Below are 13,193 nucleotides of genomic sequence, written 5' to 3' on the forward strand. Positions count from 1 at the left end.
GGTTCTGTCTCCTCTAAGGATGGTGAGGGCTGCAGTTTCGTGTGATTTGAAATTTAAATTTAGTAAAGCATGTGCTAGGCACTGGATATACCAAGAAAATATCTCTCCTTGAGGAGAGCCTATTCTAATGGCAGGGATGTGAATAACTAGGAACACACAAAATGTATAAAAGTAAATGGAAGGTAATTGCAGAGGGGAAGACATTTAGCAGCTAAGAGAACCAGGGAAGGCTGCTTGTGGAAAATGGACTTTTTCCAGAGTCTTGAAGGAAGCCAGGAAACCCAAAAGGCACCGGACAGGGGCTAGAGTGTTCTAAGTACTAAGCAGTGCCAGGCAAAGACCAAAATGGGAGGTGAGGAACTGCAAAGGGGTCTCTGTAGAAGGGTCACAAAATGCCTGGAGGCAAGTAAAGTATACTAAGGCTGAAAATAGAAGTCATTATATAAGGAGCTTTAAATGCCAAACAAGTTGACTTTTTTGTTTAGTCCTGGAAGTAATTAGGTATCCATTAGAGTTAATTGAGCAGAGAAAGGGCTATTATAGTGGAGACTAGATTGGAGTGAGAAGAATGGAGGCAGGAGATCAGATAGGTGTTTTTTTGAAAAAGGCTATTGCAAATCCAGATTGAGGTGATTAGGGCCTGTCCTGGTGGAAATGACAGGGTTTGGCAACAGATTGGATCTTTGGGGCTAGGGAGAGTGAGGATTCAAGAATGATACCAAAACTGTGATCCTGGGTGACCTGGAGGAGGGTAGTACTCTCAACAGTAATTCAGAAGTTCTGAAAGGAGGAGGCCTTCCCCTGCCCGTTTTTTTGGACTGGGGAGTTGATAAAGTTTTGTCTTAGATATTTTCAGTTTTGAGGTGCTTATAGGACAATTTCATTTCAAAGCATCAGCCGACTAGCTCAGCAAAGACAAGGACTGAAGATATATAGTTTTTTCTGTGTAATCTGGGAATCATCTACATAGATGATCATTGAACCCACTGGAATCTGATGAGATCAAGTGAAATAGGATAGCCTTCAGACGTTCTTTATTAGGTATCTGTGAACTTGAATGAGGAGAAAAAAATTACATCTTTAGTTTCAATAATTTCTAACTGAAAGTTGGCATTTCTTTCAGTTATTTAAAACCATACTTTGAAGGAGTCATTAGCTTCACCAGATGCATAAAGTAAAAGAGAAGAGAACTTATGACAGACCCATGATGGATGAAGAGTCATTAGTTTTAAACTTTCTCTTCCTTGTTACTTGAGAGTTCCTAGCTTTTCTTGCTTCAAAGCAAGAGCAATGATGTTGACTTAAAGTGTGCACCAGATCTATAATGTGCCAACAACTTTTGATGCCACTCCCCAATGCCTAAAGATACTTTAAAATTTTATTTATTTTTTGATATATTTCACTTTTAAAATTTCCAGTTCCAAATTCTCTCCCTCTCATGCCTTCCTGCACCCACTGAGAAGGCAAACAATATTATATCAGTTATACATATGAAATCCTACAAACATTTTCATATTAGCCATGTTACAAATATAAAAGAATTATACTTCAATTTGCACTGAGTTTAATCAGTTCTCTTTCTAGAGATTTTTTTTATCATGAGTCTGATTTGATTCTTGCTTCATTCACATTAGTTCATAGAGATCAAGATCTGTTTTTCTGAAACCACCCCCTTCATTATTTCTTTTTAATTTTTTAGTCCCTTACCTTCTGTCTTAGAATGGATGCTTAGTATTGGATCCAAGGCATAAGAGTAGTAAGAGCTGAACAATTGGGGTTAGTGACTTGCCCAGGGTCATATAGCTTAGTAGTTTCTGAGGTCACATTTGAAACCAGAACCTTCCATTTCTAGTCCTGGCACTCTATCCATTGAGCCACCTAGCTTCTTACAGCACAATACTAATCCATTACAGTCTTGTGTCACAATTTCTTTAGCCATTTCCCAGTTGATGATTGTCCCCCCAATTTCCAATTCTTTACCACTGCCAAAAGAACTGATATAAATATTTTTGTATATATATATATGTCCTTTTCCTTTTTCTTTGATTTTTTTGGAATATAGAGCTAGTAGTGGTATTACTGGGTCAAAGAGTATATAGTTTTATAATCTTTTTGACATAGTTCCAAATTGGTCTCCAGAATGGTTGAATCAGTTCACTGTTCCACTAACAGTTCATTAATGTATCTATTTTCCCTCATCTGCTTCAGCATTTGTCATTTCTGATAGGTATGAGGTGGTACCTTAGTTGTTTTAATTTGTATTCTCTAATCAATAGTGATTTAGAGCATTTTTTTTCATATAATTATAGATGGCTTTGATTTCTTCTGAACACTGCTGATTCATATCTTTTGGACATTTATCAATTAGAGAATGGCTTTTGTTTTTAAAATTTTGACACAATTCTGTATATAGTTGAGAAATGAGGTCTTTGTCAGAGAAAATTATTGTAAAAGTTTTTGATATTCATTGTCCAAGGTACATTTTTGGCAAAATGTAGTTTCCCTGATTATCCTTTTAATTTTAGATCTGTTTTTGTTTTAGCTTGGTCTGAGATCATGATTACTACTCCTGCCATTTTTAGTTCAGTTGAAGTATATTTTATTCTACTCTAACCTTTTATTTTATCTCTGTATGTTTCATGTGTATCTCTTGTAAATAGCATATTTTTAGATTCTTGTGTCTAATACATTTTTATATCCTCGTTGGTACTGTGGGTGAGCTCATCCAATCACATCTACATTTGTGACTACTGTATATTTCCCTTCTTCCCATTTCCTTCTGTTTATTCTTCTTTCTCTTTCTCTATCCTCTCCTTACTCAAAAACCTATTTTGCTTCTAACTACTGCCTCCCTTAACTAACCCTCCCTTTTTATCATTTCCCAACCCATTCTCTTATCCTCTTCCCTTCCATTACCCTATTGGGTAAGATAGATTTCTATACACAGCTCTGTGTGTGTGTGTGTCTAAGATGAAAATGGAGAGTCTGGCTGTAGATTTTAATCGTTTATTATGGTTTATTGATGGAAAAGAGAGGGGAGAAAGATGAAACAGAGAAATAGAGGTAGATTTCTCTTAAAGTAAGATCACCCTGATCTCAGTGTCTCTATTTAGCTTGCTGTTCCGCAGCAGCAATTTGGAACCTCCAACTGGTAGGTACCAAGATGGAAGTTGAGAGCCCCAAATCCGGTTGGGCCTCAGGTTATCTAACTTTCTCTCTGCCCACTGACTCACACATCATGCTTTGTGAGCCAACTGTCGCCCTTCCTCCTTTGATCTGCCCAGGAGATATTCAGCCTGCCTTCTGTCTTGTTGTCCCTCTACCTTAATTGCTGACTTTCCTGCTGACCCTAGGGGGCACCAAAGTTTAGATTCTATCCTCATCAAAGTCCCCTTAATAAGTTCCTTTACACAATCTCTATCTATCTATCTATCTATCTATCTGGCTGTCTGGCTGTCTGTCTATCTATCTAGTATTCCCTCTTTGAGCTCATTCCAATGAGAGTAAGGTTCAAGCATTATTTGCCATGACTGCCTTCCATTTTTCCCTCACTCTAAAAGCTCTTTCTTGTATGCCTTTTTTATATGAGAAAAATTTCCCCATCTACCTCTCCCTTTCCACTTCTTCCACTGTATCCCTCTTTTTCACCCCTTAAGTGTTTTGGAGATCATTCTAACATAATCAGTTTGCACCTATGTGTAAACTTCTTTTAATTGGAAATTCTTGAGTGATCCTGATTTTGGTTCCATAATATTTCAATTGTTTTTTTGTTGGTTGAAATATTTTCTCAACTTGGGAGCTCTGGAATTTGGCTATAATGTTTCTGGGAATTTTCATTTCCATATCTTTCAGGAAATGATCAGTGGATTCTTTTAGTTTCTATTTTGCACTCTGGTTCTGGGATATCATGTTTTCCTTGATAATTTCTTGAATTATGATGTCTCAGCTCTGTGATTGAGGCTTTCAGTAATTCTTGAATTATCTCTCTTTGATATATTTTCTAGGTCAATTGTTTTTCCAATGAAATATATCAAATTTTTGTCTTATCTTTTATTCATTTGACTTTGCTTTATTGTTCCTTGGTGCCTTATGGAGTCATAGCTTCCATTTGCCCAATTCTAATTTTTTAAGGAATTATTTTCTTCAGTGACATTTTGTATTTCTTCTCATTTGGCCAATTCTACTTGTAAGGAGTTCTCTTCTTCAGTGGATTTCTATACTTCCTTTCTATTTGGCCTATGTTTTTTAAGGTGTCTTTTTTTGTGCCTCCACCAAGCTATTGACTTTTCTGTATCTCTTTCTTCAACTCTTTTAAGAATTCTCCTTGAGTGTGGGTATAATGAACAGTTTTCTTTGAGGTTTTAGTTGTAGCAGTTTTCATGTTGTCTAGCTTTTTTTCATGGTAAAGTTGTTTGTTTGTTTTTTCTCATTTTTTTCCAGCCTATTTCTTAACTTTGAACTTTATGTTAAAGATGGGCTATAGAGGGCATGTAGGTGCCTCATGGCACCTGTGGATAGAGAGTCAGGCCTGGAGATAGAGAGGTCCTGGGTTCATGTATGGCCTCAGACACTTTCTAGTTATATGAGCTTGGGTAAATCACTTAATCCTAATTGCCTAGCCCTTATTTGTCTTCTGCCTTGAAACCAATATGTAGTATTGATTCTAAGATGGAAGATAAGGATTTTTTTCAAAAAATAAAAATAAAATAGAGCTATATTCATTTGAGGATGAGGGAACACTGTTTTCACTATTTTCATTTCATATTTTTATATCTATAGACTGAAGTAAAATGAAGCAATATATGTTTATTTCATATGTATATATTTTATTTCATTATTTTTATTTAGCTAACATTTTGTGGTACTTATTATGTGCCAAGCCTTGTACTAAGTGTTTGTAATTATTATCTCATTTGATTCTCAAAACAACCCTGGGAAGTAAATGCTGTTAAATTGTCCTCATTTTAACTGATAAGCAACTTGAGGCAAACAGAGGTTAAAACACTTGTTCAGGGTCATCCAGCAATATCTGAGTTCAAATTTGAACTCTGTTCTTCCTGACTCTAGGCCTGGCAATCTATCTACTGTGCCACTTAGCCTCCCCCATGAAATGTGAGGGATGAAAATAATTAGCAGATTTTTGCTAAGCTTCTATTATTTGAAAACTTTACTACAAAAGTTCTTTTCTTTTAAAATCCTTATCTTCTGTCTTACAATCAATACCAGCTATTTATTTTAAGGCAGAATAATATTCAATATTTTCATTATTTCATGTTTGTTATTTCCTTTCTGGCTTTTTCTGCACTGCTATTTTCAGAGCTAGTTCTTGGGGCTGCAGTTTTCAGTGCTTCCAAGGTGGTGTGATCCAGAAAGAGGTGTGGTCACTACTGTCCTGGTCTGCTCTCTGGTCTACCCAAAGGGCCGCTGGTCCCCTATAGCCACAGCTACTATTCTTTTAGAACCCTGACCAGGACTCCTGCTTTTCTGCATCTACAGACACAAGGCTCCTTTCTTGCTTGGAACTGAAACCAGTTCCAAGTGCTCTTTTGTGACTGACCACAAGTGTTCTTTTCTACCTTGAAACTTCAACCCAGAAGTGGTGTGGGCAATAGGGTTTCTAATCAGCATCAGCTGCACCCAGTGATGGCAAAGATTCACCTGTGATCTTCATGACCAGTGCTCTGACCCCCTTACAGTTTCTTGGCTGAGAGTTCCTGAAGCTGCTGCTGCTGCTGCCATGCTCCGCTCTGGGCTGGCATCCACCCCAATAACACACATTTCCCCTTTGGACCACCTAAGTTGTCTTAGGCCAGAAAAATGTCTCCTCCTCACCTTCTGTGGGCTCTACTGCTCCATAATTTGATTGGAAGAAGTTTCAAGGGGAATGTTGAGAGGCTTCAAGTGAGTTGCTGCTTCTAATCTGTCATCTTGATAGTTAAATTCTGCTAAGCACTATATGATTATTATTTCATTTCCCTCACAATAGCCTGGGAGATGGGTGCTATTATGATCCCTATTTTATAGTTGAAGAAACAGAGCCAGGCAGACAATAAGTGACTCGTCCAGGGTCATGGAGCAAATAAGTGACAGATTTTGACTCAGGTCTTCTTGTCTCAGGATTATTGCTTTAGCCTCTGCACCACCTAATTGCTCCCTCTAACACAGTGGAATTGGATTAGATAGCATCTGAGGTCCCCAGAGATACTTCTTATTAATGGTTTGCCTAAGAAATAGTAGGACCTTTGGACAGAAACACTCAACTTGGGTTTAGTAGTTTGGGGATTTGTTTATTCGCCCTAATTTGTGCTATGATTTGGAGTAGTCACTTCTTATCTACCTTCAATTTTCCCATTTTATCAATGAGGGAAATAAATCTGTTCTATGGCCAACTATGATGATCATAATAATAGTTTTTATAGCATTTGCTATATCTATATCTATATATCCCTGTGCTATTTGATCCTCACAACAATGCTAGAAATTAGGTGCTATTAATTATCCACTTAATTTCCCCTATGAAATGTCCTTAAAGGGACAAAAATAATCAGATATTTACTGAATTATTATTTGCAAACTTTGCCAACTAGGTTCCTTTATTTTTTTTAAACCCTCGCCTACTCATACCCAGTGCCCTTTTAAGCATTTTCTCTTTCAATTTTCATTTCCTCCCCTGACCATTCACTTTTCCCCTGCAACTTTCATTTTTTACCCCTTTTGCCCTGTATCCTACCTCCCTACTCTACTCTTCTGATTGCTTATTTTCCATCTTTTCAAAGCAGCAGTCAGCCAGTTCAAAATCGTCATTCTTGACTGTCCATTCTTTGCTGCAGTGGAGATTCAAAGGTGTAGATACTGGAATTAGAGCTATAGTTGGGGAAGGTAGACTACAATTCAATTGTTCCAATTAACCAAGGTGTTGAAATGTAGAGCTTCAATAGACTTTTGGGTGCATCATGGTCCTCTTTTAGTACCACATTCCAGCCCCCTGCATTTAAAGTTCAAGATTCCCCCTCTATCAGGCAGGCCCTGGCTCACCACCCCTAACCCAACCTCTCTCCAGAAGCCTCCTGCTGCATTTGCCACCAGTTCTTACCACATCTTAGGATAGAGGAGAAAGTACATGCCTAGTAAGGCTTTATTCCTCCACCTACTCTTCTGCCTCCTCCCATTAAGGCTTAACTACCTGACAAATAGACTTGCCTCTTTACTCCATGTCCTAATTGCAAGTGGCTCACCATTAAAGCCACTTGCACCATGGTGTGATGAAGGTGAAGCCTGGTTGATTGACAGTGGGCCTATAGGGCACCAGTGGCAGGGTTTTCCCATGCCTAGGCCCTATTTCTAGCTTTGCTTGCCCTGAGATTCCAAAATCTCTAGTTATAGTTGTGTGACAAAATACCCTGATACATAACCCACCCTTTTCTGAAAATGTGTCTTATGTGTTTCTTACAGCAGGAAATTTGTGCATTGCTACTGTTGCATTCTTAAAACTTGATCCCTTATGTAATATCTTCTGATTCCTCAAAAAACCCTTTGTGAAGCCAGAATCAAGAGGAACACTTAATTCTAGATTCAGTGGGAGGTAGCCCAGGAGTGTGAGTAGAAGAGCAAGGAAACTCATTAGGATTCTAGCCATATATGGTGTTGTAAATATTTGATTAGGAAAACATTATGACACTGGACATAATATTTTTCAGCTCTTTTTTTTTTTAAATAAACAAATGCTTCATATTATGTCTTGTATTTGCTTATGCTTATATTTATTAAAGAGTGTAGTTTGCAGAATTAACCTTTTTTCCTTCCCCCCAAAACCAATGGGTTCACAAAATGTTCTTAATCATATCTCTTCTAATTCAGCACTGGAATATTTTGAAAAGGGTCATTTGTTTATATTCTAAAAGGTTGGTTATGCAGTGGATGGTCAATGTTAAATTGAAGCATTCCTAACAAATTTTACAAATGAGCGACTATAACAGTGAAAAGAGGGATGGACTTGAGAGTCAGAAGACCTGGGTTTTAATGCTGTCATTGCATGCTCTGATTCTCAGGTTCACCATTCAAATAGCAGAGTGTCTCCATTATGGTTTGTCAGTATTTCTATCTCTATAATCTTTTTACTAATTAATCTCACTGCCACCATCCTAGTATAGGACTTGGGTAGTATCCCAACTGGCCTTCCTCTCCAAGCCTACCACATCCATCACAGCCAGTTCCAAACATCAGCCAAAATGGAATATATGTTCTATATGTGTATCCTATGTTTTTCTGCCTCCATGTCTTTACATGGCTCCTTCCTTATTCATGTGAATGATAATAATCATAATAGTAACTCATTTTATATGATGTTTTTATCCTGCATTTTCCTTAAACACAGTCCTATAAAGGAAAAAAATAAACGCCCCCATTTTGTAAATGAGGAAACTAAGGTTTGAAGGAGGAGGATTTAACTGGATGGCTTAGGAGGCTTGAGTAAGGAAATGATCATTTTTAGTCAGACAGGGAAGACTCATGGATGACATTGTCTTTAAGTAGTTGAAGAGCTATCATGTGAATGTCTAGAGAGTTTGTGACTTGCCCAGGGTCATATAAGTGGGAAGCAAAGAGCCAGGATTTGAATCTAGGTTCAACTTCAGTGGTCTTTCCAGGGCACCTCATTTCATTTTGTTTGATTCTTAAAGTAGGAACAAACAAGGGAGAAGTTGCAGAAAGGCAGAGTTAAGTTCTAATGGGAAATTTCCTAACAATGAGGAATACCTTAGAGTGAAATGGGCTATACCAAGGCTTTCCCCTGAGTAGAGATCTTTTTTTTTCAACTCTTATGTTCCCTCTTAGAATTGATACTAAGTATCGGTTTGGAGGCAGAAGAGCAGTAAAAGGATAGGCAATTGGGGTTAAATGACCTGCACAGGTCACACTGCTGAGAAGTTTCTGAGGTCACATTTGAACCCAGGACCTCCTGACCCTAGACTTCAGTCCCTATCCACTGAGCCACCTATTTGCCCATCCCTCCGTAGAGGTCTTTAGGCAAAGGCTGGATGACTAATTATGGCGAAAGTTGTAAGAAAAATGATATCTTTTCAGGTATGGGTTGAGCTATGTATGGTTTATGATTCTAACAAAATATGAGAAACATGAAAAAAAATGTTTTTCCAGTTGGGGTAGTACTGGGAGTTAGGGAGGGATGGGAAGAACTTGGATTTGGGAAAGGTTGGCTTTAGAGTTAGGCTTGTATGGAAGGAAAGAATAAATAGATCCACAGTGGAGGAGTGTTCTCAGAGGAGAGCAGTGTGAGAAAAGGCATGAAAGCTAGAGAGCAGAATCATAATGAAATTTTTCTGGAGCACATTTATAAAAGGGAATACCCATGGAGGAACTGGAAGAGGTAGGCTGAACTCTGAATGTAGAGAACTTTGAATGGCAGAATAAGTTTGCCCTGAGGCAATGGAGAACCATTTTGGATAACTTCATTTGATCCTTGTAGCAGTCTTTGTGGCAGGTACTTCCAACCCAGGTCTCCTAACTCCACAGGGCTCAACCAGGAATACAGCAGAGGTAGGCTTCTAAGGGAGAGGGAAAGGGAAGGGGGAAGGTGACAAACTCGGAACTAGATTAAGAGCCTTTAATCTTGCAGTAAAATTGGGTTTATGAGTTGCCTTGTGTCCTGGGCTCTATTTGCTGAGCAAGAAGAGCAGCACTACTTCTTACCATTCAGCGGCAGGGGTGCTCCCAACCTTCTTATCCCTAGGTTCTTAACACCCCAAAACGTTCCTCCCCCTTCTGGGCTATTTCCCTGCTATCGCCCCACCCCCAAAGGGGCCAACCAAGTTTTACAAACGTCACTCAGGCTTAAACTGCATTGGGTTGACTTTTGCTCACATCCCCAACAAATGACTTTATTAAATTCTCAAAAACTATCATGCATGTGTTGTTTCGGCGTGGTCTGTTTTGACTTTAGAATCAAACTTTGCCCGCCTTCACACCCTTTTGGTCTAACCCAGGTAGCTCTCTGGGATAGGTGGGAAAAAAAGGTAGCCTTCCCACTCCTCCTCCCCAAAAGAGGGGCCAATGAGAGGCCCAGGAGAAATGAGTGGCGTAAGTCAAAACCAATGAATGGGTTTAGCGTCCTGGTTGCAAACGTTAGCGCAGGAAGAGTAGAAGGAGGGACCGGAGGTGGGAGGAGACGCAGCTTCTTCGGTACCAGAAGTGAGAGCCGGTGGGGAGCTCGAAGCACGAAGCTCTCAACCGTAAAGGTCAGCCATTCCTCAGCCTAGCTGAGAGTCCTGGGAATGTGACTTGTGTTGTCGAGGCCCAAGGAGATGTAGGAGGTGATGGTGGCACCCGGGCCTGGGACAGGGGAGTGGGAGGTGGATGGGCATGGGGGGAGGGGCCTGAGCCCCTCCATCAGCACGTGGCTATTCATCCCCACCCCCCACCGCCTGTAGAGGACCCCCACCCGCCCCTGTTCCTCAGAGCCGTGTGACCTCATCTCCCTCTCCGTTCCGCGTGGCTCCTCTAATACCCCACCCTTCCCCCTTTACCTAAGGGAACCAAAGAGTTCCAGGAAGGGGCTTCTTGTGGGTGAAAGCCCCTTCTGAGGACAACCGAAGGATTGGAAGGCTGTGAGGGGAAGAAGGTGGGTGGGGGGGAGAAGGAAAAAAACAAACAAACAAAATGGGTTTGGGGGGAAGGGAGAGGCGCTGGCCCTTGGGAGGGGCGTGACCTGAGGCCCGGGGTCAGGAGCGGTTGACTAGTTGATGGAGGTGAGGACCAGAGTTTGAGAGTTGGAGGGGTAGCTTTCGAGATTTTCCCAACGAAACTCATTTTACAGATGAGGAAACTGAGGGTTTGAGGAGGGGAAAGAGATTTACTCAGGGACCCAGCAGAAATAGTGTCCTGTAGAATAAAGAAAGAAAAAAAATCCTGGGGTAGAGACCTGATTCAGGAGTGTTTGAACTACAAGAAATATCCAGTTCATCTTGCTCTTGATCAGGAAATTTAGGTCGAGACTTTAGAGTTTTGGTTGATTTGCTCAGATTTACAAGTAACCTAAGGGGAATAAGGGTTCAAACCCAGGTCTGCAGACTTAAATATATACCACCTCAAGGCCTTTCAACACAATTGGGGTTTTGAGGGATCCGAAGGAGTTTCTTGCAAGGTTGGGCCCAAGTCAAAACTGGGATGTAAGTAATGTTTGCTTGGGTAACTTCCCTCTTTATTAAAAAAAAAAAAATTTTTATTGCTATCTTTCGTTTTTGCTATCATCTCCTCTCTCCCCAGCCCATTGAGCCATCTCTTGTAACAAGGAATGAAAAAGAAAGGAAAAAAACATCGAAATTAAGCAATTCACAACCAAGCCTCACACTGTGCAGTATTCCACACCAATTGCCACACCCACACCCCCCAAAGAAAAGAGGGAGGTGCACTTTCAATTTAATATAGTCTCAATATTTTTGCTACCTGCCACGTTCTGGCTTGGTCATTATAATTAATGTTTAGATTTGTTTTCCTTGGCTTTCTATTTATATTATTGTTATTGGAGTATAAATTTCTTTCTGTCCGCTGCTACAGTATGCATTAGTTCCTATAAATCCTCCAGTTACTCTGAATTCTTCCTAGTCATAAATTCTTAAAGCACAGTAAAATTTTGTTGCAGCCACACACCAGAGTTTTTTCAGCCATTCCCAGACTGGAGGATGTTTACTTTGTTTCCATATCTTAGCCACTAAACAAAGTACTGTTATGAAATGTTGGTGTCTGGGACATTTCTGCCTTTAACATCCTTGGGCTATATGTCTGTAAGTAGGATTCTTAGGAATTGGCATTTTAGTCATATTTTTAGTGTAATTGCAAATTGCTTTCCTGAGTGACTGGGCCAATTCACAGCTTCACCAAATTGTATTAATATGCTTTTTCCTATAGTGCCTCTAACATTGACTGTTTCTGTCTTTTATCAATTCGCCTTTTTGCTGGATATAACATTTGGAACCAAAATTATTTCAGTTTGAATTTTGCTTATTAGTTGATTATTATAATTTTTCATATTATTTGATAAGGCAGTGTGATGTATTGAATAGAGAGCTGGTCCTGGAAAACTTCAGGAAAACATGAGTCACAAATATACCTCTGATTCATGCTGGTTCTCAAATCCTGATCAAGCCGCTTAACTTCTCAGTGTTCTTGGCAACTCTAAAGAGTCTTAAGTTGCTGAGAAAAGGGGCAGAGCTAAGGTAGCTCAGAAGATTGAGAGCCAAGCTGGGAGATGGCAAGTCCTAGGTTCAAATGTGGTCTCACACTTCCTAGCTGTGTGATTCTGGGCCAGTCACTTAACCTTGTTTGCTTCAGTGTCCTTATTTGTAAAATGAACTGGAGAAGAAAATGGCATTCTTTGCTAAGAAAACCCTCCTAAAAAATTGGGTAATAAAAAGTCGGCCTGAACAACAAATAGCATTTCCTGTAGGTGTTTATGACTCCAGCTATTACAAAGTGTCAGGGAGAATAATTTAGTGTGGGTTTCTGTTACAGGATTTTAAAATTCTCTGTAGCTCACCAGTATTTTCACCAACCATTTGATTTGTATGGAAGGAAAGGTAGGAATGTCAGGAGTCAAATCAACATAGTGCCCTGTCTTTTTAAATTAAGATTATTTCCTATTTATGACCTCCTTACTCCTACCCCGATTGTTTTTTCCTTTTTTTAAATATACTGTGATGACCTAAGTTTTTTAGGCTTATCAGACTTTTCTCCAGGCTGGAGCCTTTAAAAAAATGACTCTTTCTTAGAATTAATACTAAGTATTGATGCCAAGGCAGAAGAGCAGTTAGGACTAGGAAATTAGGGTTAAATGACTTGCCTAGGAACATAGTTAGGAAGTGTCAAGTCACATTTGAACCTAGCACCTTCTGTCTCCCGGCCTAGTTCTCTATCCACTGAACCACCTAGCTGCCCTGAACCTTACTGTAGTTTGTCTGATTTTTTCATAAATAATTTGTGTTGAAACATTCTCTTAACAGAGGACCTTTTAGACAATGTGTTTAGTTCCTTGAAGCTTTTTAGTGGTTTTGTGAAAAGAAAAAAGGGTACTCTGTCATTATATAGTGATATTGCAGAAGCCTGATGGACCTTGGGCTGGAGAAAAAAGAATTAATTAATTAACTAGTATTTCACTGTCTTCTTTGTACTCTTTAGTGCCTTCA

At 39.5% G+C, this 13,193-nt stretch overlaps 1 protein-coding gene across 1 annotated transcript in view; it reads left to right on the forward strand.

The window, feature by feature from the left end:
* Nucleotides 1-2,701: 2,701 nt before the first annotated feature.
* The window catches only part of PIWIL2 (piwi like RNA-mediated gene silencing 2), a 102,602-nt gene continuing 92,110 nt past the window's right edge, over nt 2,702-13,193 (forward strand). Inside the window, exon 1 of the mRNA XM_007476475.3 lies at nt 2,702-10,250. Coding sequence (XP_007476537.3) covers nt 9,645-10,250 — 606 coding nt within the window. The 5' untranslated portion in view covers nt 2,702-9,644. The remainder of the gene's footprint in view (nt 10,251-13,193) is intronic.

The sequence above is a fragment of the Monodelphis domestica genome, chromosome 1, assembly GCF_027887165.1.
Source record: "Monodelphis domestica isolate mMonDom1 chromosome 1, mMonDom1.pri, whole genome shotgun sequence".
Classification (NCBI taxonomy): Eukaryota; Metazoa; Chordata; class Mammalia; order Didelphimorphia; family Didelphidae; genus Monodelphis; species Monodelphis domestica.